Genomic DNA, 23,816 nt, shown 5'->3' on the forward strand with positions numbered 1-23,816 from the left:
AATACTACACCAATCAACAATAGTAATATCAAAAAATACTTTATTTCTGTCCCATACGTTGAACAGTGGCACAAACAGCTTAATAGATTCTTTAAAGATACCGAATTTAAAATTATAGCTAAGCCTATACGGAAGTTACACACTATACTGAACAATCGCTTGGTTCTTTCCACGTTTGCAACACAAATTAATGATCTGGTATACAACATTTCTTGCGGTGATTGCGACTTGTCTTACCAAGGTTCGATGCGGTTTTCTCTTAATATTCGTGTAAATCAACACGAAGCCTCAGTTCGTGCTTCTCGTTCAGCAGCGTCAGAATTAGCCTTTCATGCCACGTTCTCTAACTAACGAAAGTCCTCGTAAAGACTATTGGCTTCATTGGATTCACTTACATAGTTTTTAATTATTCTTCTTCTCTTTATTTCGATGACAACCAAGGATTGGATGTGTACATTTCTATTTCCTTGCGCCTATTTAACTCAGTCAACTTTTACCTACTTCGCTCCCTTTTAATTTTTCAATTCAACAATTCAACTTAAACATTAACCACGCTACCTAAGTAAACCATCGCAGATTAATTTCAAGGTGAGTACCGCTTTTTAAGCTTTCGCTATTCCTTTCTAGTCCATTAACACGGTACTTGAAGATTTCTAAAAATTTCGTATTACCTTTCATGCCATTAACGAAAAACATACTTTTTTATTTAACGAGGCCAAAATACTTAACGTTCAACGTAATTATACACGCCTATTAATTGCAGAAACCGTTGAAATTAAATTATACGAGAATTCTGTTAATGTTCGTCGGCCATATTTGATCTCCAATGCGTGGACCTTTACGCGCATGCACGAAGACATATAATCACTATTTAAGTTGCAGGTTTAGCCTGATTCGGTAATTTTCATTCCTGTGATCACGACAGTCGGTCGAAAAGCATTGTCAGCTTCAGGAAGGAAAATCGTTTTGAATGTTTTGTTAGATTCTTTTAATTGCGTTAATTTGAATTTTAATTGTTTTAAACTGATGTTGAATTGTGTTAAATTGATTATTTAATTATTTATATTTTACTTTAATGTACCGGTAAATTGTCGATTTTTTCGTTTTTTCCGTTTTAATTTCTGGAGGGTATCTTACGGAAGTGTTCTATGTACTATATTGAGGTAAACTCCTCTTATAAATTTACTAATATTATTATCAACGTAGAACATATTGAGTACTACAGTTCTGATTCATACTATCTTATCAGATTATGTACTTGAGGGGGCATAAATTCAAACTGAGGTAAGACAGTTGCAGAATAGATGTGCTGAAATTTGCCTTTAGCCAGCGAGTGATTGATTTCTGGAACATTCAATATGTGATCTCAACGTATCCAAGACCATTTTCCAAACAACGTTTCTTCGGAGAGCCCTCCACAGCACCTTTCAGTTGTTTAACTAATATGTGGATTATTACTGCAGACAATATCCTTCAGTAATCAGCAATGGAAATAATCACAAAGATTCAGATCTAGCAACTACTGCGGCCAAAGCCAATCACTCTCATATAACCCAAGATACTAATTATAGATGACTTTATTACTTCTGCATAAAGAATTTCCACACTAGCATATGTAATTTCTGAATCTATCACTTAGGCTGCTTTTGATGTGAAACATGACCACTAGCCGTTTTATCTTCCCTAACCTTCCTAAATACATTGTAAATACCACAGTGAAACTCATAATCACTATTTTTGGGTGACAGCACATTTACTTTAGTCCTATTACATCAGTGTTAGTTGTCCTATACTGTTTCACTCCCATCTCATTTCTCAACTTGAATATACTTTGATTAAGTCTCTATGGCAGTTTTCACTATTCATTTCTCATCCAGCAAGGATAATTTTATTAGTGTTTGGAATTTTCCCCAATGATTTATTCCTGTAGTAAGTGTTAGAGACTTCGTCTTCCTTCATCACACTTTAGACAGGGAAAAAAAAAAAAAAAAAAAAAAAATCCCAAGGACTTCTTTATTAATGTTAGTATTAAATCTGCACTTACTTCTGATTGTCTTCCTCCTTGTATTTTAAGCGCAGCATATAGCTACTACTTTAGTGTGATGGCAACATAAAATTTAGGTTAACAGATTTTTTTTTTGCTGTTTGTTGCAAAATGAGCAAACTTTTATGCCACTGTACAGATTGACTAATTTATGTAATACATAGTAAATAGTGTTGATTGTAATGCAGTTCGGGGGGGGGTCCCCCAACTCCACATATTTATGTAGTGAAATCTCTCTAAAGCAGACATCATTGGGTCAGAAGAAAGTGTCCATTAAACAGTGACATCCGTTTTGCAGAAGTCAATATAACCAATTTCAATAATTCAGAAAAAAAAAAAAAAAAATGAAATTCACTGTAACTGGTTGCTTACTCAAGGTTTTTTTTTAATTGGTATTATAATTGTACATATTTGTGCTTCAATTGATTAACTTTTAGTAAATAACACAATTTTTATTAAAAATAAAACCTTATATAAGTTGCTGTTTAGACCATTTCATTTTCATTATGGATAACTAGATCACTTAGGTGTAGGTCTAAATATGAACCTACACCTATACATTGAATATGTAATAATACTAAAAGTTTTAGTCCATATTCATCATTTTTGTTCACATAGAATTATTTTATATAAGGTATTACTACCACTTCACCAACAACAAACCCTTTCATTTTTAAACTTCGGCACACGGCCTTGATGCAAACAGCAAGCAATTTTGTTTCTTAAAAAATTAATGCATAATCAATGTAAGGCATAGAAAAATTTCTTGGTCAAAATTACCCATGCAGTCAGTTGGTAGAGTTATTTATTTTTTTTTTTCTTTGAAAGAAATGTATTACAGCTACATTTCCACACTTTTTGAACTAAAAACAATCCTGTATACAAACTTGATACAGTACTTTTTTATTATTATTTTTTATATTCTGGCAACAGCATCACTCAGTTTGGCAATTTTATTGCTTCACTAAGTGATTTATTTATTTTTATTTTTTTTTTTGGGAGTTGTTGGCGCATCAGCTTCTGTGCCATATTGCACCTCCCAAGGTTTTTGCATTTTTGTACTCTGATCCAAGCCCGAGATGGGATGCAAACCCGCTACCTCTGGGGTTGCCAGGCAGGCACTTTACCCACCCGGCTGGCCCGGTCGGCCCACTAAGTGATGCGAATATTGGAGCTGCAGACAGTCCAAATAAGTTTGTAAATATTCTTAACAGCATTTGTAATGACCTTGACTTTCACTTGCGTTTGTTGAAAATTCCGCTGACCTACCAAATACACACGTATCGATTATCCTTGAAAGTATCTGCATCTGTATTAAAAGGTCCTTAAATATGTAATTCCTAATACTTCTGGCCAGAACCCAAGCCAGTGTTCATAACAAGGTATCTGTGTTAAGGGAGATTTTACTGTATTATTTTATGGCAATAAATTATATATAATTTTACTTTACAGATAAACTTACAGGTTCCATCATCACTGCCAAATCTAGATTCAGAAACATTGCTGATAATGCTAGCATTGTCAGCATTAGACTCCTCCTCACTTGCCAGAATAGTAACATCACGCTTCTGATGTCCACTGCTTCTACCTAAAAGAGAATGACTGATTAAAACAAAATATATATCTTTAATATTATATGAACAGGATAAATTATATCAGTAGTATAGTACTTATATTATAGTTTAGCTATGTTAAAACTTTTTTTTTTTTTTTTTTTACCTCATATAAATTATATTCCAGGGTGAAAGGTATATATAGGATGTCCCAAAAATATACTTTTCTCTTACGTGTGTCAAAAACTGAACTGCATATTCCAGTTAACCAATGTGTAAGGAATAATGGTTCATCTATCTTATGAATCTTATGTTGAAGTGAGATATAGAGTGTACTAAAACAAATCAGATGATTTAATCCTAGAGATATATATAGTGAGAAATGTGTAGGCACTGGCCATCCTGTGCCTGCATATTTGTTTTCCAATGAACAAACTGACCAACATAAACTGCCACCTTCCAGAAACAAACAAAAACAAATCCCCAAACGTAAATGATGCAGTAAAACTGGAAATCAGGGACTTTCTATGAGGTCATCTGTTAATGCAACAGGACCTATGCAGGCCAATTCTATGAGGAACTGACAGCACACATGAGAGAGCATTCAGACCACACCAATTTTGGTAATCTAGCTTCCAGTGATATAGCATCTCTAAAGGACACAGCTTCGACAAGAAAGTCCCAAAATTCTAGAGAAACACCAGAAAGCAAGAGTCTGTTGCCGCTTTCAAGTTCAGAGGAGGGAATCCCCTCAACAGGATACACCTTTTTCTACCTTCCCCAACTATTCCCTCCTCCCATTCAGCCTTCCCCCTGCCCTTACCGGGGCGCCTCCATAGCCAGGTGGGAAGGAGCAGCAGTGCGTAGCACACGCTTCTTGATTAGAACGGGGTTCGAGCCCGTCACCACCAAATACGGAGGATGCGGAAAGGTCAGGGAATGACCACCGCATATCCCGGAGCAATATGGCCTTAGTTGCTAATGCCCCTAAAAACCAAATAACTAACTAACTAACCTGCCCTTACCATTCCTCTGGTTCAACCTCCAAGAATCCTAGTGCTAGCACCAACAGCGGTAGGAATCCCTCTGGAACTAGATCTACCCTAATAGAAAAACAAAGGCTACATGGATATCTGAACTCAACCAATAAAGTACACCCTGTCCACAGTGCTACACTCAACTACTAAGCCTTTTTTTTTTTTTTTCAGACTTCATGCCAAAGAGGGGGAAACTACATTAATATAATCTATATATATATAATGCTTAGGTATGCTGCTCAAATTTTCCAACTGCTAATTGTTGTCAGCACCCGTTAACCTCACACGACCACCATACCAGGCATTCTTTATTAATTTTTGTACTAATGTTTTTCAACTGAAGAAAGGCAATCTATGCCTGAAAGCTATCAATGTATGTTTATTTTATGTCTTCAATTTTAATAAACTGTTCTAGGTTTTAAGATGTGTAAAAATGGCTGAACAGTGTGTAAGAACTTTGAGAAAATGTAGAAGAAATGCTAATGAAACATTAGAGGAGAGATCTAATAGACTAAGAGACCAAAACGAGACTCTACGACTACGAAGACAGACAGAACACATTGAAGAAAGAGAAGCAAGATTGGAAATGAGAAGACGGGCGGAATGGCATAGGACTAATCAAATAGAAGTATCGGATGTGAATAATCAACAAGCTGTACTAATGTGGAAGAGCATAACATAGGAAATGTGTTACAACTGTGAGTATTGTGATACAAGATACTGGGGAGATGAGTTAAACACATCGAATAAATACACTAAATGCTGTCATGATGGAAAGGTTTCACTTGACCCACTGTCTGAGACACCTACTCTATTACGAGAGCTGGTTACATGGGATACACGTGAACCAAAAAACTACAGAGAACATATACAAGAGTACAACTCAGCACTGGTGTTCGCATCGATGGGCACAGAGATTAAATCAACGCCTGTAAATGGTCCATACTGTTTTAGAATACATGGCCAGATTTACCATTTGGTCTCACCGCTATATCCAAATGAGGCAAATAAGCCAGGATACGGCCAACTTTATATTTTCGATTCTGCTGAAGCAACAACAAAATGGCTTGAAAAACAATCAAGCCAGGCTGTATGGCTGAAGTAATGCAACAATTGGATGAGATAGTTAAGAGATAATATAATGCACCTACATCCAAAATGGAGGTTGCTGCAATATTTGTGGGAGAAGATGGGGAACCACCTGCATATAGAGGTATATGCATATATCCCACAGGTGACTACTGTAGAATTATATCACCGCTAAACAAGAATGGCGAAGACTGAAGGATCTAGATTAAACTATTTACGCCATTAATCAAAAAGATGCCATATGTTACGCCAGGTACATCTAGTTTAAATATAATTAAAATAAATCTATATCTCTAGATTATAATATAATAGCAAATTCAACTGTCACAATTTATTTAAGCCATCAACTTCCACAACAGATGGAAGTCTGTTCCAGCAATTGTCCACCTGCTAGCTGAAGGCTAACTACCACACATCTATTCTGCAACTGCCCTTCCTCAATTAGAATTTATACTCCCTCATGTGCATAGTCTAAGCAAGAGGAAGAATCCCATCGGCACTGAGCTTGCTCAATCAATTCAAAGCCTTAAATACATGAATCAGATCGCCTTATACAGATGACTTGTCTCCAGACTGAAATTTGCAAAACTTAAGCCTTTCTTGGTAACAGTAATTGTTTGTTTCATTCACTAATCTCGTTGCCCTTCTTTTTACTCATTCCAGCAGCTCTACATCCTTCCTAAAATGAGGCCCACAGACCTGTATCCAATGCTCATGATGGGGCTTGACCACTGCTAGCAAAATTCCTATATATAATTAACAAAATTACATGAGCTCTCTGCAATGCTCAGAGAACTTCACATCTAACTGCACAATATGAAGTTCTCTGAGCAATGCATACAAAAGCTGGCAGGATGGATCATGTTGCCAGCAAGTCTGAAACTCAAATTATCTATGCTCAGCTATGTTTTAAGAATGTTAAACATTTTCTATGAGTAAAAAAAAAGCAAACGCTCATATAGCATCTCTTGAATACTGCATCAAAATAAGTATAACTATACACAATTTTGAGACTAAGATTGTCTTTTTTTAAGTCATATACTATGCTATTCACATTGTGTTTATAAGTTCAAGCTAGTTATGGATCTGCTTGAAATCACACCTTCAGATTCATAAATCATTCTGTAACCATTAGTTACAGCAGGCACTGTTAATTGGAAACTTAATAGAAATGATATTCAAATACAGTATTATATTATAGGTAATGTAGAAATCTTCTGAGAATCAATATGGACACATTCCAGTCAGTTTAAAATGTGCACTTAGAACTCTAATTATTATTAGTCATATGGTACAAGGAAGTAACCAAGCTTTTACTGAATAAGGCAAAAAACATATATAAATAATAAATAAAAAAGAAAAAAAAAATAAATAAATAAACTATCTAGGTACATATCCAGCTTACCTATAAATTTCCCCAAGTTGCCAGCCTCAATCACCTATCGATGCAACTTATTTCAGTAATTAATAGGGCTTGCATAAAACCGAGTTTAAACAAAGTTTACCCTTAAAACCTGTTTTAAAACCAATTTTCTCAGACTTAGGGAAAATAATTAAAAGCTTATAACACAGGTATTTATTTTATCTTGGGTAGATTGTACAAATCGTAATCAAATCTTTCAAACAAAATCTATCACCTCTTATAGTAAAAAAAATAAAAAAATTAAAATGCTCCAAAAAAGTAACCAGCTTGAGATTATACAAAATTACAAATTGTATTCAAATCCTTTGAATAAAAACTATCTTCTCGTATAGTAAACAAAAAAAAAAATAATAAATAAATAAAAATAATGTGAAAAAAAAACAGCTTGGGGAAATTACTATTTACTGCTCAGCTTTTTTCTGAAAATGATCCTTTAAAAAACACAGTATATTAAGCATTTTTCCTGATAGACTTCACCTTATTTTTGTGTTAAAGAGACCAGTGATCGAAAACACTCTCTCAGATTGGACACTTGTTGGTTTAATGGTCATCAGTGCTCTATAAACTTTCTCCAGCTTTTCACTTCTACTGCTAGTTGCCTCCAAAATTTTAAATTATTTGCTGATTTCCAATTCACGCAGATATTTTGAAGGCTCTTCAGTTAATCTCTTTATTACACTATCATACTCTCGCATGAGTTTATCTCTAACATCGGAACTAGATGAGTCTTTGTTTTCTTCTAAAAGAAGAGTTCATTTATTTTCAGTTTCTTCATTCAACACTAAGACTCCTTCGGAATGTTTTGCAAATAATCTCTAATAAATCTCTTCAGCAAGCTTCTTTTTCAAAACTTGCTTACTTAGAAAATCAAAAGTTCTTGAACCTGAATCTTCTTTCCTAAACTTTTTGGGGTTGTGTAGATAGCTCAGCAAAGCCACAGTTTGGCAATTTCATCTTGCATTGTAACACTGCAAAAGGCTTTGGTGAAACTTTAAAACAAATTTTAAAACTTTAAAACCATTTAAAGCAAATGGGTTTTCTGCTGTATCAAGCTTAGCAAGCAGAAATTCTATTGAAGACTCTGCTTTAAGTAAGTCTGTATCTTCTGAGATTATAGCCTTCAGAATCATTTCAACTGGTCGCAAATTTTCACATAGCAATTCAAGTGTTTTCCAGTCATCGTCAGAAAGCTTCAGTTGACAGTACTGCACATAGAGCATTTGGAATGTAATTTTTCAATTTCAAAAATCTCTCAATCATATAAAATGTGCTATCCCATCTAGTCTTGCAATATAATATAAGTTTATATTCTTTCCCATTAAATTTTGCTTTAACAAAATTTTATATGTCATTTTTGGTAGGCAATTTTCGAAAAACCTTGCAATTTTTTCTGACTTTGTTAATAGTTTGTTCAATATTGACCATTGGATTGAAGAAATAAATGAGCTCATCGGTAAAGTCGGTTTGATAAAACATACCTTGCTGTCTTTCTTCAACTTCTTCATCATCACTACTTTCTTCATTCATTATCTTTGGGAGACACAGAGACGGTGGCACCATAATTGATTGTTTTTTCATAAAATACATCTATAGCTGACAGATGTATACAATGGGCTATACATTGTTCATGATTAGGCGTAATTTGCTTGCCAAACTTAATCATCATTGCTGCTCCATCGGTGGAGCAGGCAACAATATCCTCATCCAAGTTCAAACCAAATTCCTTCAAGTGAACCATTAATCTCAATAAGCCCTAACAACCAATGATTGTCTTTTGAACGCACATTTATATTCATATACTTTTTATTTTGTATAGACGTATATTTGTCTAGAGCCAATGAATACCATACACCCAAAGCCAATGAATTTTTGAAATGCTGAATGAGTTCTTCTTTCTTAGTTTTATAATAATTCAGAACCATATTTTTAATTCCATTCACTGAGGCTAGTGGTAATTTATCGTATTTATTTCTCTGAAGGTGAAGGCTTGATTGTATAAACTCACGCTTGGCAATTAAATTAAAAGAAAATCCATCTAAAGCAGCTAATTTTAAAATCTCTTCTTCCACAGATTTTTTAATGATAAAGTTTCTAATGGTCTTACCATTTTTACGGGAGTTTCACTGTTATCTTGTTTAATGTCAATCTGATGCATTTTGTTAAATGCAACATCAAAGATGATGTAGATCCTCCAGATGACTTCATTATCATCCGACGTTTCAAACATTGTGCTTCATCTTTGCTTTTTCGAGCAAAATAATTCCATACATTTGATTTCATCTTAGACATTAAGAGTAATAAATATAAATTAGTAGGAATTTTATATCAACGACAATTTTAAATAAACATATTGAAGATAACAAAGGCACAATACTATGCGTCATTCCCGCAAGCACTGAATGAAGAGTCTAAACGAGGGAAGTTTAAAAAATTTTTACGAAAGAAATTTTTTATTTATTTACTTGCAATTTTTTTTTCCCCAATTAAATCTACTGTATTTTCAAAATTACATAAAAGCTAAATTTGGTGAAGCTGCTTTTTGGAGAACATTTGATCGCAAATATAATAGGAATAACAAAGCAAAAAACTTTCCATGATTGAAATTTGATGCAATATTCAGCGAATCTATTTCTAGTGGGTAACTATCAATAAGGTGCTTTCCATAACTTGCCTGGCGAACAAGATAGATGGAATGGAGAAATGTTGAGCATTTTCTTTTACGCTATTGCTCTGTCTCACTCAGTAGTAAATGAGTACACCTGCATCATGCCATGATACAGGTGGGAAGATAAAAGGTACCCCTTCTAGATTTGGGCCACTTGCCCATGAGATTCGTAACTAAACATAAAATAAAATAAAAAACATGTTTAAAACATAAAGCAGTTGAACGATCCAGACAAATGAACAAACAAAAGAAAATGTGCATAACAAAAAACTATATTCGAGGGCTAACTAAGAAAATATTCGAATCCGGTTTTGGTTTTAACAACTCAATATGAAAACAGATTTAACCGGTTTGCAAGCCCTAGTAATTAATAACTCACTAGCTAAATGAAAACCCTACAAGCTAAAAAAACATCCTGTTAGTTTAACTTCTATTCCAGGGAAAATAATGGAATCATTGGTTAAAGAAGCACTGCAGGATCATCTAGACAAGACAGCAGTTATAGTTCAGACACAGCATGGGTTTGTTAAGGGGAAGTCTTGTCTGACCAGTTTGATTGGTTACTACAATGTGGTCACAAAGGAGTTTGATGCAAAAAATAATTTTCATATCATATACCTGAATTTTAGGAAAGCTTTTGATACTATTGCACATTGAAGACTACTGTACAAGTTGGAGCGGTATGGCATTAAGGGTAAGTTGCTGCTATGGATAAAGGGATGGTTGAGTGGGAGAAGACAGAGTGGTAATCAATGGACATGCTCTTCATGGACTAATGTTATTAGCAGTGTCCCCCAGGGGTTCGTGTTGGGCCCATTGCTGTTTTCTGTATTTATCAATGATATTGATAAAGGTATATCAGCCATTAATTAATATCCAAGTTTGCAGATACAAAGGTTGTTAATGACAGCATGCTACTGCAACAGAATTTAGAAAAGTTGAGCAGATGGGCTGACAACTGAAGTTTTCTGAGCAGTGTAGACAAGCTGCAAGAGTATTGTCTATAATATATAGGAATTTTGCTGGCAGGGATAAGGAGGTGATTATCCCCTTATATAACTGAATGGTCAGGTGACACCTTGAGTACTGTGTACTGGCCTGGAGCCCTCATCATAGGAAAAGATGTATAGCTGCTGGAATGAGTACAGAGAAGGGCAACTTGATTAGTGAGTGGAACAAACTATTACTGTTACCAAGAAAGGCTTAAGTTTTGCAAATTGCAGAGTCTGGAGAGAAGGCACCTGCGAGGTGATCTAATTGAGGTGTATAAGGCTTTGAATAAGCTCAGCATTGAGCTAATTCAAATGGGATTCTTCCTCTCGTTCAGATTTCACACATGAGGGAGCATAAATTCAAATTGAGGAAAGACAGTTGTAGAATAGATGTGCAGAAATTTTCCTTTAGCCAATGGGTGGTTGATTGCTGAAACAAACTTCCATCTGTTGTTATGGAAGTTGACAGCTTAAATAAATTGAAGGCTGAATTAGACAAACTTTTGGGGTGAATGAATGGGTGAAATGGGAAGGTTTTTCTTTTTTGGTTATGCTATATAAGCTTGCTTTCTTGCATCATATGCCTCTTCTAATACTAATGCTAACCCAGTCAAAAACACTGATAATAATTTGAATTTATAGTCCCTAGTTCTGGAATCACTAATAACACTGAAAATTTCACTTTCATTCACTTTTGTTTTTCCACTCAGAGTATTACAGATCTCAATCAGGTCTCCTCTAAGGTGCCTAGTTACAAAGTCTGTAACTCACACATTCAAAGCCTTTCTTCATATGGATGTCCTTTTGTCAATCTCACCAGGTGTGTTAACCATTTTTAGGATCATTTCATTTCAAGTATGTCTTTGTTTAGGTGTGGCCTACATGCCTGGACACAGTATTCCAGGTGTGATCTTAAAATTGCCTTGTTCAGTTAGATCATGCCTCCATACCTCAACAATCAACTGTTCAAATTAAAAAGGGGAAGGTTACTAATTAGATTTACATTGAGTAGTTCTAAATTAGTACCCTTCAATTTTTTAATTTTTATCTCTATTTCCCAAACAGCACAGTCTGACGATTGGTATCGGCAATATACCTGAAACCTTACCCAATTGTATATATTAGTTTAGGCTATGCTTAAATAAAATAAGAAGTGTGCCCCCATATCTGCTGAATCAGTTACTCGCGGTTAACCCCGGAAAAAAAAAAAAAAAAACTTAACATGTACTACTCGCATGTCCAATACGATGCTTCCCTTTATTTTTTACAATGACGCATATTGTTTGGTCACCAACATTATAATGGTTCTTTAGAGATTTAACGGAGGGACTTGAAATTATTCAAAAGTTTTCAAACTTTTGAATAATTTCAAATAATTTCCTGATATACCATCATCAATATCATTAATGAATACAGAAAACAACAATGGACCCAACACTGAACCCTGGGGGACCCCACAAAGAGCAGTGTCCATCGATGTACCTCTCTCTGTCTTACATAGAGTTCCGCAGAACGCAACCCTTTTTCCTCCTCTTTTAATGATATCGGTCTTTATCATGTCTTGCTCCCTCATTCTTTCACAAAACCTTCCACGCTTTCTCTCTCTTTTCACGGCATTCTGTATTTTGGTATTTTGTTCCTCTAATTGTAAATCAAACATTCTTCTTGAAAAATACCTCTCATTCGTCCTCTTGACATGTCCAAACCATTTCAAATGGGATCTTTCAATCCTATTCTGGAGTTTTACAACCCGAATTCTCTCCCTAATCACATCATTCCTGATTTTGTCGCATCTTGCCTTTCCGGCTATGATCCTCACAAATCTCATTTCTGCCCCCCCCCCCCCCAAATTCTGCTTTCATCCAAGTTTCAGATGCATACATCAGAACTGGTATGTAATAGGTCTGATATAGCCTTCTTGCACTTCAGTGGTATGTTCCTGTTCCAGATCAGGTCTCTTGTCTACCTATAGAAATTCCCACCCGTTCATATCCTTCTACTTATTTCTTTGTCTATCACTCCAGTCTTTATAATGGTGCTTCCTAGATACTTGAAGTTGTTAGCCATTTTTAGCTCTTTCTCTCCATTGTAATGTACCCATTAGGCTCGCCACTCCTCTTTGGAATCATTAGTTTACTCTTCTCCTGACTGAAAACCAGTCCAAATTCATTGGCCATTGCACTTGTTCTCTGCTCTCTCCTCATACGCAGAGATTATCTGCGAAGAGGACGACTTTTGTCTGGTCTTTTCCAAGTTGTTCCGCCACTCTACATTGCACATCATTCCTTGACAGTAGTGGTGACAGGACACCTCCTCGCCTCAAACCTGATATTATTTCGAAGCTGTCCGTCAACCCAATCACTATTCTTACTTTGCTTACTGTATTGGTGTACATATCCTCAATTCTCTCCACAAGATGTTCCTCTATCCCCAAGTTTCTCAAAACCTTCCACGCTTTCTCTCTCTCTCTTCATGGCATCAAACGCTTTTTTTTATGTACAAAAATGCCATCCATAATTCTTTATTGTGTTCATAACACTTTTCCATCAGTTGCCTGATTCAGAAAATTTGATCCACTGTTTATCTACCAGGCCTAAAGACATACTGTTCCTCGGCCATCCTATTTTCAATCGTTCCTCTCATCCTCCGTTCTAACGCTCTCTCATACAGCTTACTCACATGTGATGCCTCTATAATTGGAATACTTTTTCCTGTTCTCCTCCCTCTTTAACAATGGGATGATCAAACTTCTTTCCAGTCCTTCAGCACCTATCTCTCATCCCAGATCTTGCGGAAATCTGTATGTCCACACTACACTATTTCTACCTCGCCTGTACCCTTCAGCATCTCATCTATACCAGCAGACTTACCTGTCAATGTATTTCCATACCTGCACTACATCATTCCATGTCAAGTCTGTCTGGTTTTTCTCTCCGTATCTTCTTTTTCATTGCCTCTTTTATGATCAATCTGCCGTTGTTACTTTTGCTAGCTGTCCAGCACATTCAATACATTTTAAAAATACTTCTCTCTCTTTATTCCCATCATTTCTGTTCTGGAACTAAGTCCTGAATGTATTATTCTTGATTTTCACAGCTTCTCTCATCTCACCATGGAGTTTCTTTCCATCTCCTTCTTTTGCTTGTCTTTCCACAAACCTGCTCTAACTAGCATGGTTAACACTTCGGAATCTGTAAAAGCATTTGTCTGCTTCTAATAAGATGCATCACCAACTACCCCTTCTGTTCCCTATACTTCCCAATTACATTGTACATACCATAATGAGTCATCATTCCCTATTTCTGGATGACACCATGTTTCTTTTATAGTTTACTTTGCTAACACACACCTGCTGAAGTTATTTAAGATTGTTTCATTGTGATTAGCTTCCTGTTTGTTTGAAACATTAGTTACCCTCAGCACACCTTGCCAGTATCAGCTCATGCAACCAAACACAAGAACTCTCTAGAGGTATGCAAGCATTACTTTGACCCATATCCTTGGATGAACACCTATCTACATTGCTCCTGTCCCCTCTCCAAACTAGTAGTTTTACAGAACACTTTAGACATCCTCAATAATATTAGCAAACACCCTTGTGCAACCTTTTTCAAATGTATTCTATCTATAAAAAACGTTCCTCCTACCTAAGAGTGTATGCCATGCTGCTAAAAATTTCTCTCAAAAAGACTTGCAGAGACCCTGAAGTCCTGAGTAAATCTGCAAGACTTTTGGTATATAGTCTCCTTATTGTGACTGAAGAGAAGTGCAGACACTTTCTGAGATAACTTGCGGAATTTTTTTTTGCATGGTCCTAAATTTATTCAAGAAATTTCCCATTCTGTGTTTAATAGCATTGGTCCCCTACATGAATAATAATGCTCTCTTTAGTCCTCCTTTAAAGTGAACAATCTGTTGGTTACATCATCAATTGTTGCTCCTGGCAGACAACAGCCTGATTCTAGGCCACTTATTCTTATTACAAAAAATGTTACTCCTTTCCCCTAACAATAAAATCTTTCAATAAAACTAAATATTTTTGAATCATAGCAGTATGCACCTGACTATTCCGAGGTCTATATATTTAGTGGTTGTCCTGACAGGCCACTAAATATTTCAATTCCCAATTTTATGCGATAATTGAAGTTTTAATTTAAGACAGGTACGCCTCTTTGCATCAGGAACAAAGAAAAGCATGATCAGTTGAGATAAGGTTATCTAGGGAATTACTTTGGAACATATGTCACATGTGAATTGCCTACCATTTCTATTATTGTTGTTGTTGGTGGTGGTGGTTTTATGGCACAACGGTAGTTAAGGCCAACCATTTCTATCTGACTGATGATATCCTCAGAAGTAGTCAAAATGGATCTCAAATATTGGAGCAGTGTGGCATTAAGGGGAAGTCACCACTATGAAAAAGGGATAGGTATGCGGAAGAAGGCAAAGAGTGGCGATCGGTGGGCACTGCTCCTCCTGTACTAATGTTATTAGCGGAGTCCCTCAAGGTCCAGCATGAGGCTTGTTGTTTTCAATATTTATTAATGAAGGAAGGCATATCAGGCTTAATGTCTAAGTTTGCAGAGGGGTTATTGACAGTAATCAGGGAATGCTACTGCAACAAGATCTAGAAAAATTAGGCAAATGGCAATTGAAATTTAACATTAACAAATGCAAGGTGCTGTGTATTGGTAGCAATAATCTCAGAATAACTTACCAGTTGGGTGGCATCACACTCAAAGTGGTGTAGAACAAAAAAAAAAAAAAACCCCTAAGGATTGTATAGTCTGACAAATTTCTCTGGATAGTGCAGACAAGGTGCTAGGACAGCGGACAGCTCATGGTGTTGTCTATGATGTACAGGAATTCTGCTGGCAGGATATGGAGGTGATTATCCTGTTGTATAAGGCAATGGTTAGGCTGCATCTTGAGTACTACATATTGGTTTGAAAGCTTCATTTTAGGGATGTCAATCTGTAGGAATGGGTGCAGAGAAGAGCAACGAAATTGGTCAAGGACACAAAAGGGAACTATTACCAAAAAAGATTTCAGTTCTGTAAATTGCATACTTGGAAACTGCAAGGAGACTCAAATAAAGTGTTTAAAGCTTTAAATGGATAGAGTAAACTAAACGCTGTGCCATTCTTACTCTTTCTTGGAAACATTAGCATTAGTAGAGGCATATGATGCAAAAACACATGTAAGGAGATATAAATTTTTATTGAAAAAGGACGGTTGTAGGAGAGGTAAACAAAAATTTGCTTTCAGCTAGGGAATAACTGAATGTTGAAACAAATGGTGTCATGGAGGTGGGTAGTTTCAATAAATTTAAGGAAGAAATGGACAAATTACACCTACATTATCAATGTGACTGTCTGTATGGGGACAAAGTGGTTTACTAACAACAGGATGGGACACTACCACATTTTCTTGATTATTTCGGAGATCACTGGATATGTTGAAGAGAAAATGTCAAGTATTTCCTGCATTCACTGATTTAAACCAACTCAACTTCGACAAGCTATACCAGCAGTTATATTGGAGAATGTTTGTCATGCAGTTGCTTGCCATTGTGAATGGTGCCTAGAAGTTAATGGTGGATAATTTGAATACCTGCACTAGTTTACCAATGCTTCTGTACACAGCCAATAATAACATTTTCTGAAGTTTATAATTAATTTTATTTCCTAAAATGTGTGAACATCTTTTTGAGACACTGTGTGTGCACATACACACAAGGTGTCACAGATTTTTTAAGACTGCTATGAAAGATTTCAGAGACTCAACTCTGCATGTTTACCATTTCAGGAGATAACAGTCAGTTTATGCCAGTTCATATCAGAATGTGATAACTTAATAACTGATTTGGATTTCGTATTATTAAATATATTTATATATACAAAATAAATTAAATGACAATGTGATAATAACTTTATTTACATATTGATGGGTGCTAGCCCACATGATATGCATATCAACATACAATGCAAGTAATTTGTTTTGGAATGTAAATATTATAATAATTAGTACATACGACTTTCCATAACGCATGCTGCTGTCTTCTCTTTCAGTGTTAAAATGTTGCTAGCTTGAATTAGTCATTCATTATACTGTTTAAAAATAACTAAATGCACAAGGCATAATAGGTTAAGAGTAAGAGTTTAATATAATATCTATATAATATTGGTATAGATACATCATAGATAACTCTTAAGAAACTGTGATGGTAGTGTGGGATGCATCAATTGTTCTGTGTCTCATATTGTGCTCTTCCTTCACGAGTTTCCATGGTATCGCACTACCTCAAATAAGTAACGCTTCACTAATAGAGAAGACTATTGTTACTTATTCTCAGTGAGTATAACGGTGCTGTCTGTGGGCTAGCACCCATCAGACAACACCGTTTCAAGGCTATTGGCCTCTCATCGGTGGGTGGGCAGGTACCCTAGCATTGCAGACATGACAACCCAGTTGTTAAGATAATCACACAATGAGAGATGCCAAAAGGTTTTTGATTATCTTCACAACTGGGTTGTCATGTCTGCAATACCAACTACCTTCCCACCCACCGATGACAGGCCAATAGCTTTGAAACATTACCTAATCGAGTGAATAAGTAACTTATATTAGTGAAGTGTTACTTATTTGAGGTAGTGCAATACCATGGAAACTTGTGAAAGAAGAGCACAATATCAGATACAGAGCAAATGATGCCGCCCACACTACCATTGTAGTTTCTTAAGGGTTCTCTATGGTGTATCTACATCATTATACTGTAGAAACAAAGGTTCCCAAAGTTGGCGATACCATCCCCTGTGAGGGCAGGATTACCTAGGGGGTACTAAAAGGCAAGGAGACAGCAGAAGTGCAATGGGGCCCTCAAAGCGGATTGATCAGACTAGAGCCTAAGGCAAAACATCTTCCTTGTTTTGTATTTAAAATTTTACTGCTCCCAACTTTCAGAGCTATTTCGTTTTGTCACCTTCTGTTTGTATTTATGATTTGGAGTTGTCATAAGACAGCCAATTATTGGTAACAGCTACTGATTTTATTATAAATTAGTTACCATACATCTGTGGTAGCTAATTTTATTTAAGCCTCCTTGCGGAATTTTTTTTTGCATGGTCCTAAATTTATTCAAGAAATTTCCCATTCTGTGTTTAATAGCATTGGTCCCCTACATGAATAATGATGCTCTCTTTAGTCCTCCTTTAAAGTGAACAATCTGTTGGTTACATCATCAATTGTTGCTCCTGGCAGACAACAGCCTGATTCTAGGCCACTTATTCTTATTACAAAAAATGTTACTCCTTTCCCCTAACAATAAAATCTTTCAATAAAACTAAATATTTTTGAATCATAGCAGTATGCACCTGACTATTCCGAGGTCTATATATTTAGTGGTTGTCCTGACAGGCCACTAAATATTTCAATTCCCAATTTTATGCGATAATTGAAGTTTTAATTTAAGACAGGTACGCCTCTTTGCATCAGGAACAAAGAAAAGCATGATCAGTTGAGATAAGGTTATCTAGGGAATTACTTTGGAACATATGTCACATGTGAATTGCCTACCATTTCTATTATTGTTGTTGTTGGTGGTGGTGGTTTTATGGCGTTGTCATAAAACCACCACCACCACCACCAAGAGTTTAAACAGACAATGGGAAACTGGTATCACCTCATTAAGACCATCTACTGCATCAAGAATTTATGGAGCAGTGAAGTACTTACTAGATGTGGTATTTAAGTTCTCTTGCTAAATATAAGGAGTGGTATGAAAGTAATGCCTCCTATTTTTTTCCTCAAAAATTGTAATTCAATTAAATTTAATTTCTTTTACATCAAGTAATCTTCAATCATTAATATACACACTGTTATTTTTCCACAAAATCAAAATTTTCTATGCACTTCTGCCATCTCTGAGTCAGACGCTGTATTCCAATCCTATAAAAGTCCTTATGTTTGCTCCAGAGGGCTTTGCAAACACTGTGCTTGAGCTAGTCATAGTCTGCAAAATGTCTAACACAGAGTGCATCCTTCAGCAGGCCAAAAAGGTGCAAGGAAGAACAGTTCACCCTAGTTTTGCAATGGCCTCCACTGTGCACAGGCTGGTGTGGGGTCATGGAGAAGAAGAAGATCCTCATTGAGGTTTTTGTCTGGTCGACTCTACGGATGCAGGCTTTCAACTTTTCCACATATCAATCTGAGTTGACTGTGGTGCCACGCTCCAAAAGAAGTCCACAAGCAAGACTCCATCTTTGTCCCAACACATTGTCGCCATGAATTCCCCACTCTTAAAGTGTCTTACCTAACATCTAACTGTATTCACATCTACAGTATTGTCACCATAAACATTTTTAAAACACATATGGATTTCGCTTCTTCATTGGTAAGAAATTCAAACACCACTCTTTGCTTGATACGTATATCTGTAACATCAACCATTCTGAATTATCCGAGTGTTGACTCACTCGGATAATTAACTCACGAGACCGATCAGTGCAGCTCAGTGTGGTGAAACTAGAGACCCCTAGTGACACACAAAATGATCTACAGCACCACATTTGAAAGAAAAAAATGAGGCATTACTTTTGTACCGGCCCTCATAACTATCAGACTTTGAAGAGCTGGTATCAGTGAATCAAGTTCATTAACTTTGTTGAATTAAACTAAAAAGTTTTAATTGGATTTTGAACAAATATGCAATTAATTGTTGGTAATTATTAATTTAATGTACAATTAATTTTGAATTTTATTGTGTTATTTTCTTCCTTAGTGGGTCATGCAAACCACTAGTCTGAATAATTCTTTTCATAGGGTGGGATAGGAGGCACTGGGGATGAGTTTAGTGAATCAAGGGCGTGGTAGCCAAAAAAGTTTGGGAACAACTGCTGTAGAGTAATTGGTATTATCCTGATCTGTAGATAAATATTTTGATGTTATCTCTGCCTACTTACTATAATACCAGGGCCCTATCTTATAGGTCAAAAAGCTACCTTTTACTGCCTGATTCTTATGCTTTGAAATCAATTAAGGCAATTTAAGGGGAATTGTGGTGTTACTGCTGTCCTCTTCCTACATTTTACCTCAATGTTGTTTAATCAACAGAAGACCATTATTATATTCAATTATTTAATGTTTGCTATTGGCTATGTTTTTTTTTTATCAGTAAGCTGTTAAATTTAAACCTAAAATATGACTAACTCCACAATTTTACCAATTGTAAATTGGTAAAACCCAATTATGGTTTAGATAGGCTGAATCTTTTAGTCACTAAACGTGTGTCATTCAATTTATTCTACTTAACTGATGGTTTGTAATTTGTCGATATTAGTATATAAATTCTTTATTAATTTTAATAATTTTCTTCTTAGGACAGATGCACTTGTTTTTGACTGACCTAGGCATTCTATGTTTTAGCTAAAAAATTTATTTCTGCCCTTTCCAGCTGAAATAAATATTTACATTCAAGAGAGATGTAATGTTCAATCAATTCTCAACAGTAATGGTACATCTAATATTTTACTCTATAAATACTATTTAGTTTCCCTTCATATATATGTTACTGGAAAAGCCCAAAATCTGGAAACGCCTAGGATTTACCAGTTTGCATTGGCGAAGTCCAAAACATCAAGTTTCCAGTTTATTTTTGAATTTTAGTGCTATGATATGGTAGATTCATTTTTATCAAAAAAGAATGATGATTTTTTAAAACCTATAAGTCAAAATAAGTAGATTTTAGTATTAGTAATGGCCACATGGTGCAAGGAAGCTTATGGCTTATGCTGCACTATCCAAAAATAAAATAATACTATTTATCTCTATCTCTATATTCTTTTTCTCTAAGAAAGTTCTTTTCTGTTTACAGAAACATAAACAGATATGACTTAATACTTTATATGTTGTTAAGTAAGCTTGTTTGTTATGTTTGTTATTTGGTTTTTACAAGCATTAGCAACTAAGGCCATATTGCTCCGGGGACATATCCCCAGAGCAATGTAGTGGTCATTCCCTAACCTTTCTGCATCCTGCGTATTCAGTGGTCACGGGCTCAAACCCTGGTCTAATCAAGAAGCGTGTGCTATGCACTGTTGCTCTCCTGCCCATCTGGCTATGGAGGCACAGTAAGCTTGTGGCACTTTAAGTTACACATCATATTAGATGATCTTCAAAAACATTTCTTGTTGAAATATTTTTGAGTGCAAATGCATATTTGGAATCTTTGTCCTCCAGACAGACATATGTCTCACAGCTCCTCATAATCTGTTTTTTTCTGGATCCTATTAAATAATAGAATTTATTGTAGAACAGTATCAATGTGACAAAATGAAATGTATTGATATTTCAGACTTTTACTAAGGCAAATTGGTAGCTCTTAGGATTTACCAGATTTCAAGCTTTTAGAGTAAAATACAAGATATAGTTATTAAATAATGAGACTGCATGCATCACCATTACACACCAAGCACCCACCACCTGTGAAACAAAGGCACAGCAGCTGAAAACCTTTCCACAGTTATCTGCCAAGTCACACAACAAGTTCATTCATTTTTTTGTGTTTTTGCAGTTTTTCAGAAAAATTACAGACAAAAGAATTGAACAAAATCAACCTAAAAAGAAAACACCAAGTGAAAGTTATGAGTCGTTCGTCAAATTTATGGGGATGATACTATGTCAAGAGCCTACATGTTCCAATAGCATAAAAGATTTTTTAGAAAGAAGAAAGGATGTGGAAGAGGAATGCCCAGGCTGTCAGGTATCCATGAAACCGAAGAAAAATTGGACTGGGTAAGGAGACTAATTAGAAGTGATTATTGTTTAAGCATTAGAATGGTTGCATCATGGACAAAGAAGACAGATTTTAACTGAAAATTCAGTCATCAGTAAAGTGTGCACCAAGAATTTTGAATGGAGATCCAGACTTTCTGAGTTCTGTAATTACTTGCAATGAAAGTTGGCTGTTTCCAGTATGACCCAGAAACTAAATGACAGTCAATGCAATGGAAAACAAGACAATTTTTCAAAAAAAAAAAAAAAAAAAATTTCAAATTCAAAACCATGCTTATTGTTTTCTTTGATGTTAAAGGAATTATTACGTGAATACACCCTGTCAAATCAGACTACTGTCAATCAAATGTACTAAGTTGAAGTTCTGACAAGATTGTGTGAAAAAATTCGAAGAAAGAGACCTGAATTGTGGAAGGATGGTTGGATGATCTAGCACATAAACTGAGGGAACCCATTTTGAGTACATCGAAGATATTAAAAAAAAAGACCAAAACATTTAAAGGGATTACAGAAGATGAGTTCCAGAAATTTTTCAGTGCTTGGAAGAAACATATGGAAATGTATGTTTGCAAACCAAAGGCAATTATTTGAAGGGGATAACTTGTAAGGTATGAAATATTTCATTATATTGCAACAGTTTTGTTATTTAATAGTCATGCCTATCTCTCACACACACTTATTTTTTTTTAGCTGATACATCAAAAGCCTTCCTTGCATCTTTTGGTATTTAGTAATACTTAACTAAGAAATTGATCCAACTTCCCTTCAGAGTTTTTAACTGAAGTGGTTATAAAACGTTTAGCTTTATAACAGAATTCAGTTTCTATTTTAGGATGCACTTAAATGATAATTAATTAAAATCAATAGTTTTCTTCATGTACTGACACAAATGGAAAGAGTTTTAAGCTAATACTGTAACTGTAATTAGGAACAGGTTATAAAGAAGTTTGACCTCTTCAGAGAACAAATATCCACCTTTATACAGTAATTAATATGCTCTATCCCAGCATACATTTACATACACAGTTAGCTGTTGTTGTTATTTGGTTTTTAGGAGCATTAGCAACTAAGGCCATATTGCTCTGGGGATATGCGGTGGTCATTCCCTGACCTTTCCGCATCCTCTGTATTTGGTGGTCATGGGCTCGAACCCCAGTCTGATCAAGAAGCATGTGCTATGCACTGCTGCTCCTGCCCACCTGGCTACGGAGGTGCCTACACAGTTAGCATTAGTTGAGGCATATGATGCATGAAAGCAAGCTTATAGAGCATCAGCAAAAAAAAAAAAAATTCCCATTTCACCCATCTGGTCACTCCAAATGTCGGCCTAGTTCAGCCCTAAATTTATTTAATCTATCAACTTACACTACAAGAGATGGAAGTCTGTTCCAGCAATCAACTAACCACTGGCTAAAGGCAAACTTCCACACGTCTATTCTACAACTGTATTTTTTCAATTTGAATCTATGCCTCCTCAGGTTCTTAATCTCAGCAAGTGGAAGTATCCCATTAGCATTGAGCCTGCTCAAACCATTCAAGGCCTTGTACACCTCAATCAGATCACCTCGCATGTGCCTTGTCTCCAGATGCTGCAACTTACAGAAATTAAGCCTCTCCCAGTAAGAGAACCCCTTTGTTCCTCTCACCAATCTTGCTGCCCTTCTCTGTACTCGTTCTAGCAACTCTACATCCTTCCTAAAATGAGGCCTTCAGACATGTACGCTGTATTCAAGGTATGGCCTGACCATTGCCTTATACAAAGGCATAATCACCTCCTTGTCTCTGCTAGCAAATTTCCTATATCATTGACAAAACTCCATGACCTGCTCTGGCAGCCCATCTGCACTGCTCAGAGAACTTCATATCCAACTGCACAATTACTCCCAGGTCTTTTTCATTCACTACTTCCCTGAATGTAGTACCACACAGTTGGTACGTTTCAAGAACTAAACCTACCTTCCATTTAATTCTACAACAATCAAAATATAAACTCATAAATTACTCTCATGTCAGTATCACTCATACTGACTCTCATCAGTATCATTCATACTACTGCTGTGTGAAGAGTAAATGACCTCAGCATTTCTGTCTGTTGGGATTCTAATCTAGTTTGCCTTAAAGTTGGTGTGACTTACATTCCAGGTGCCAATTTTCCTTGGGCACTAATACTTGACAAACTATTGTAGGGAATGTATAGGCAAAATAAGAAGGCTTTTTTTTTT

General features: G+C 35.8%; 1 protein-coding gene across 2 annotated transcripts in view; it reads right to left on the bottom strand.

Moving 5' to 3' along the window:
- Ifrd1 (Interferon-related developmental regulator 1) overlaps window positions 1–23,816 on the bottom strand; it is a 185,481-nt gene that overhangs the window by 145,295 nt on the left and 16,370 nt on the right. For both annotated transcript variants that reach the window (XM_090371688.1, XM_090371687.1), the window contains exon 2: window positions 3,507–3,632. In XM_090371688.1, coding sequence (XP_090227814.1) covers window positions 3,507–3,632 — 126 coding nt within the window. The remainder of the gene's footprint in view (window positions 1–3,506; window positions 3,633–23,816) is intronic.

Source organism: Mastigoproctus giganteus, chromosome 4 (genome assembly GCF_048544385.1).
Source record: "Mastigoproctus giganteus isolate SK-2022 chromosome 4, ASM4854438v1, whole genome shotgun sequence".
Lineage (NCBI taxonomy): Eukaryota > Metazoa > Arthropoda > Arachnida > Uropygi > Thelyphonidae > Mastigoproctus > Mastigoproctus giganteus.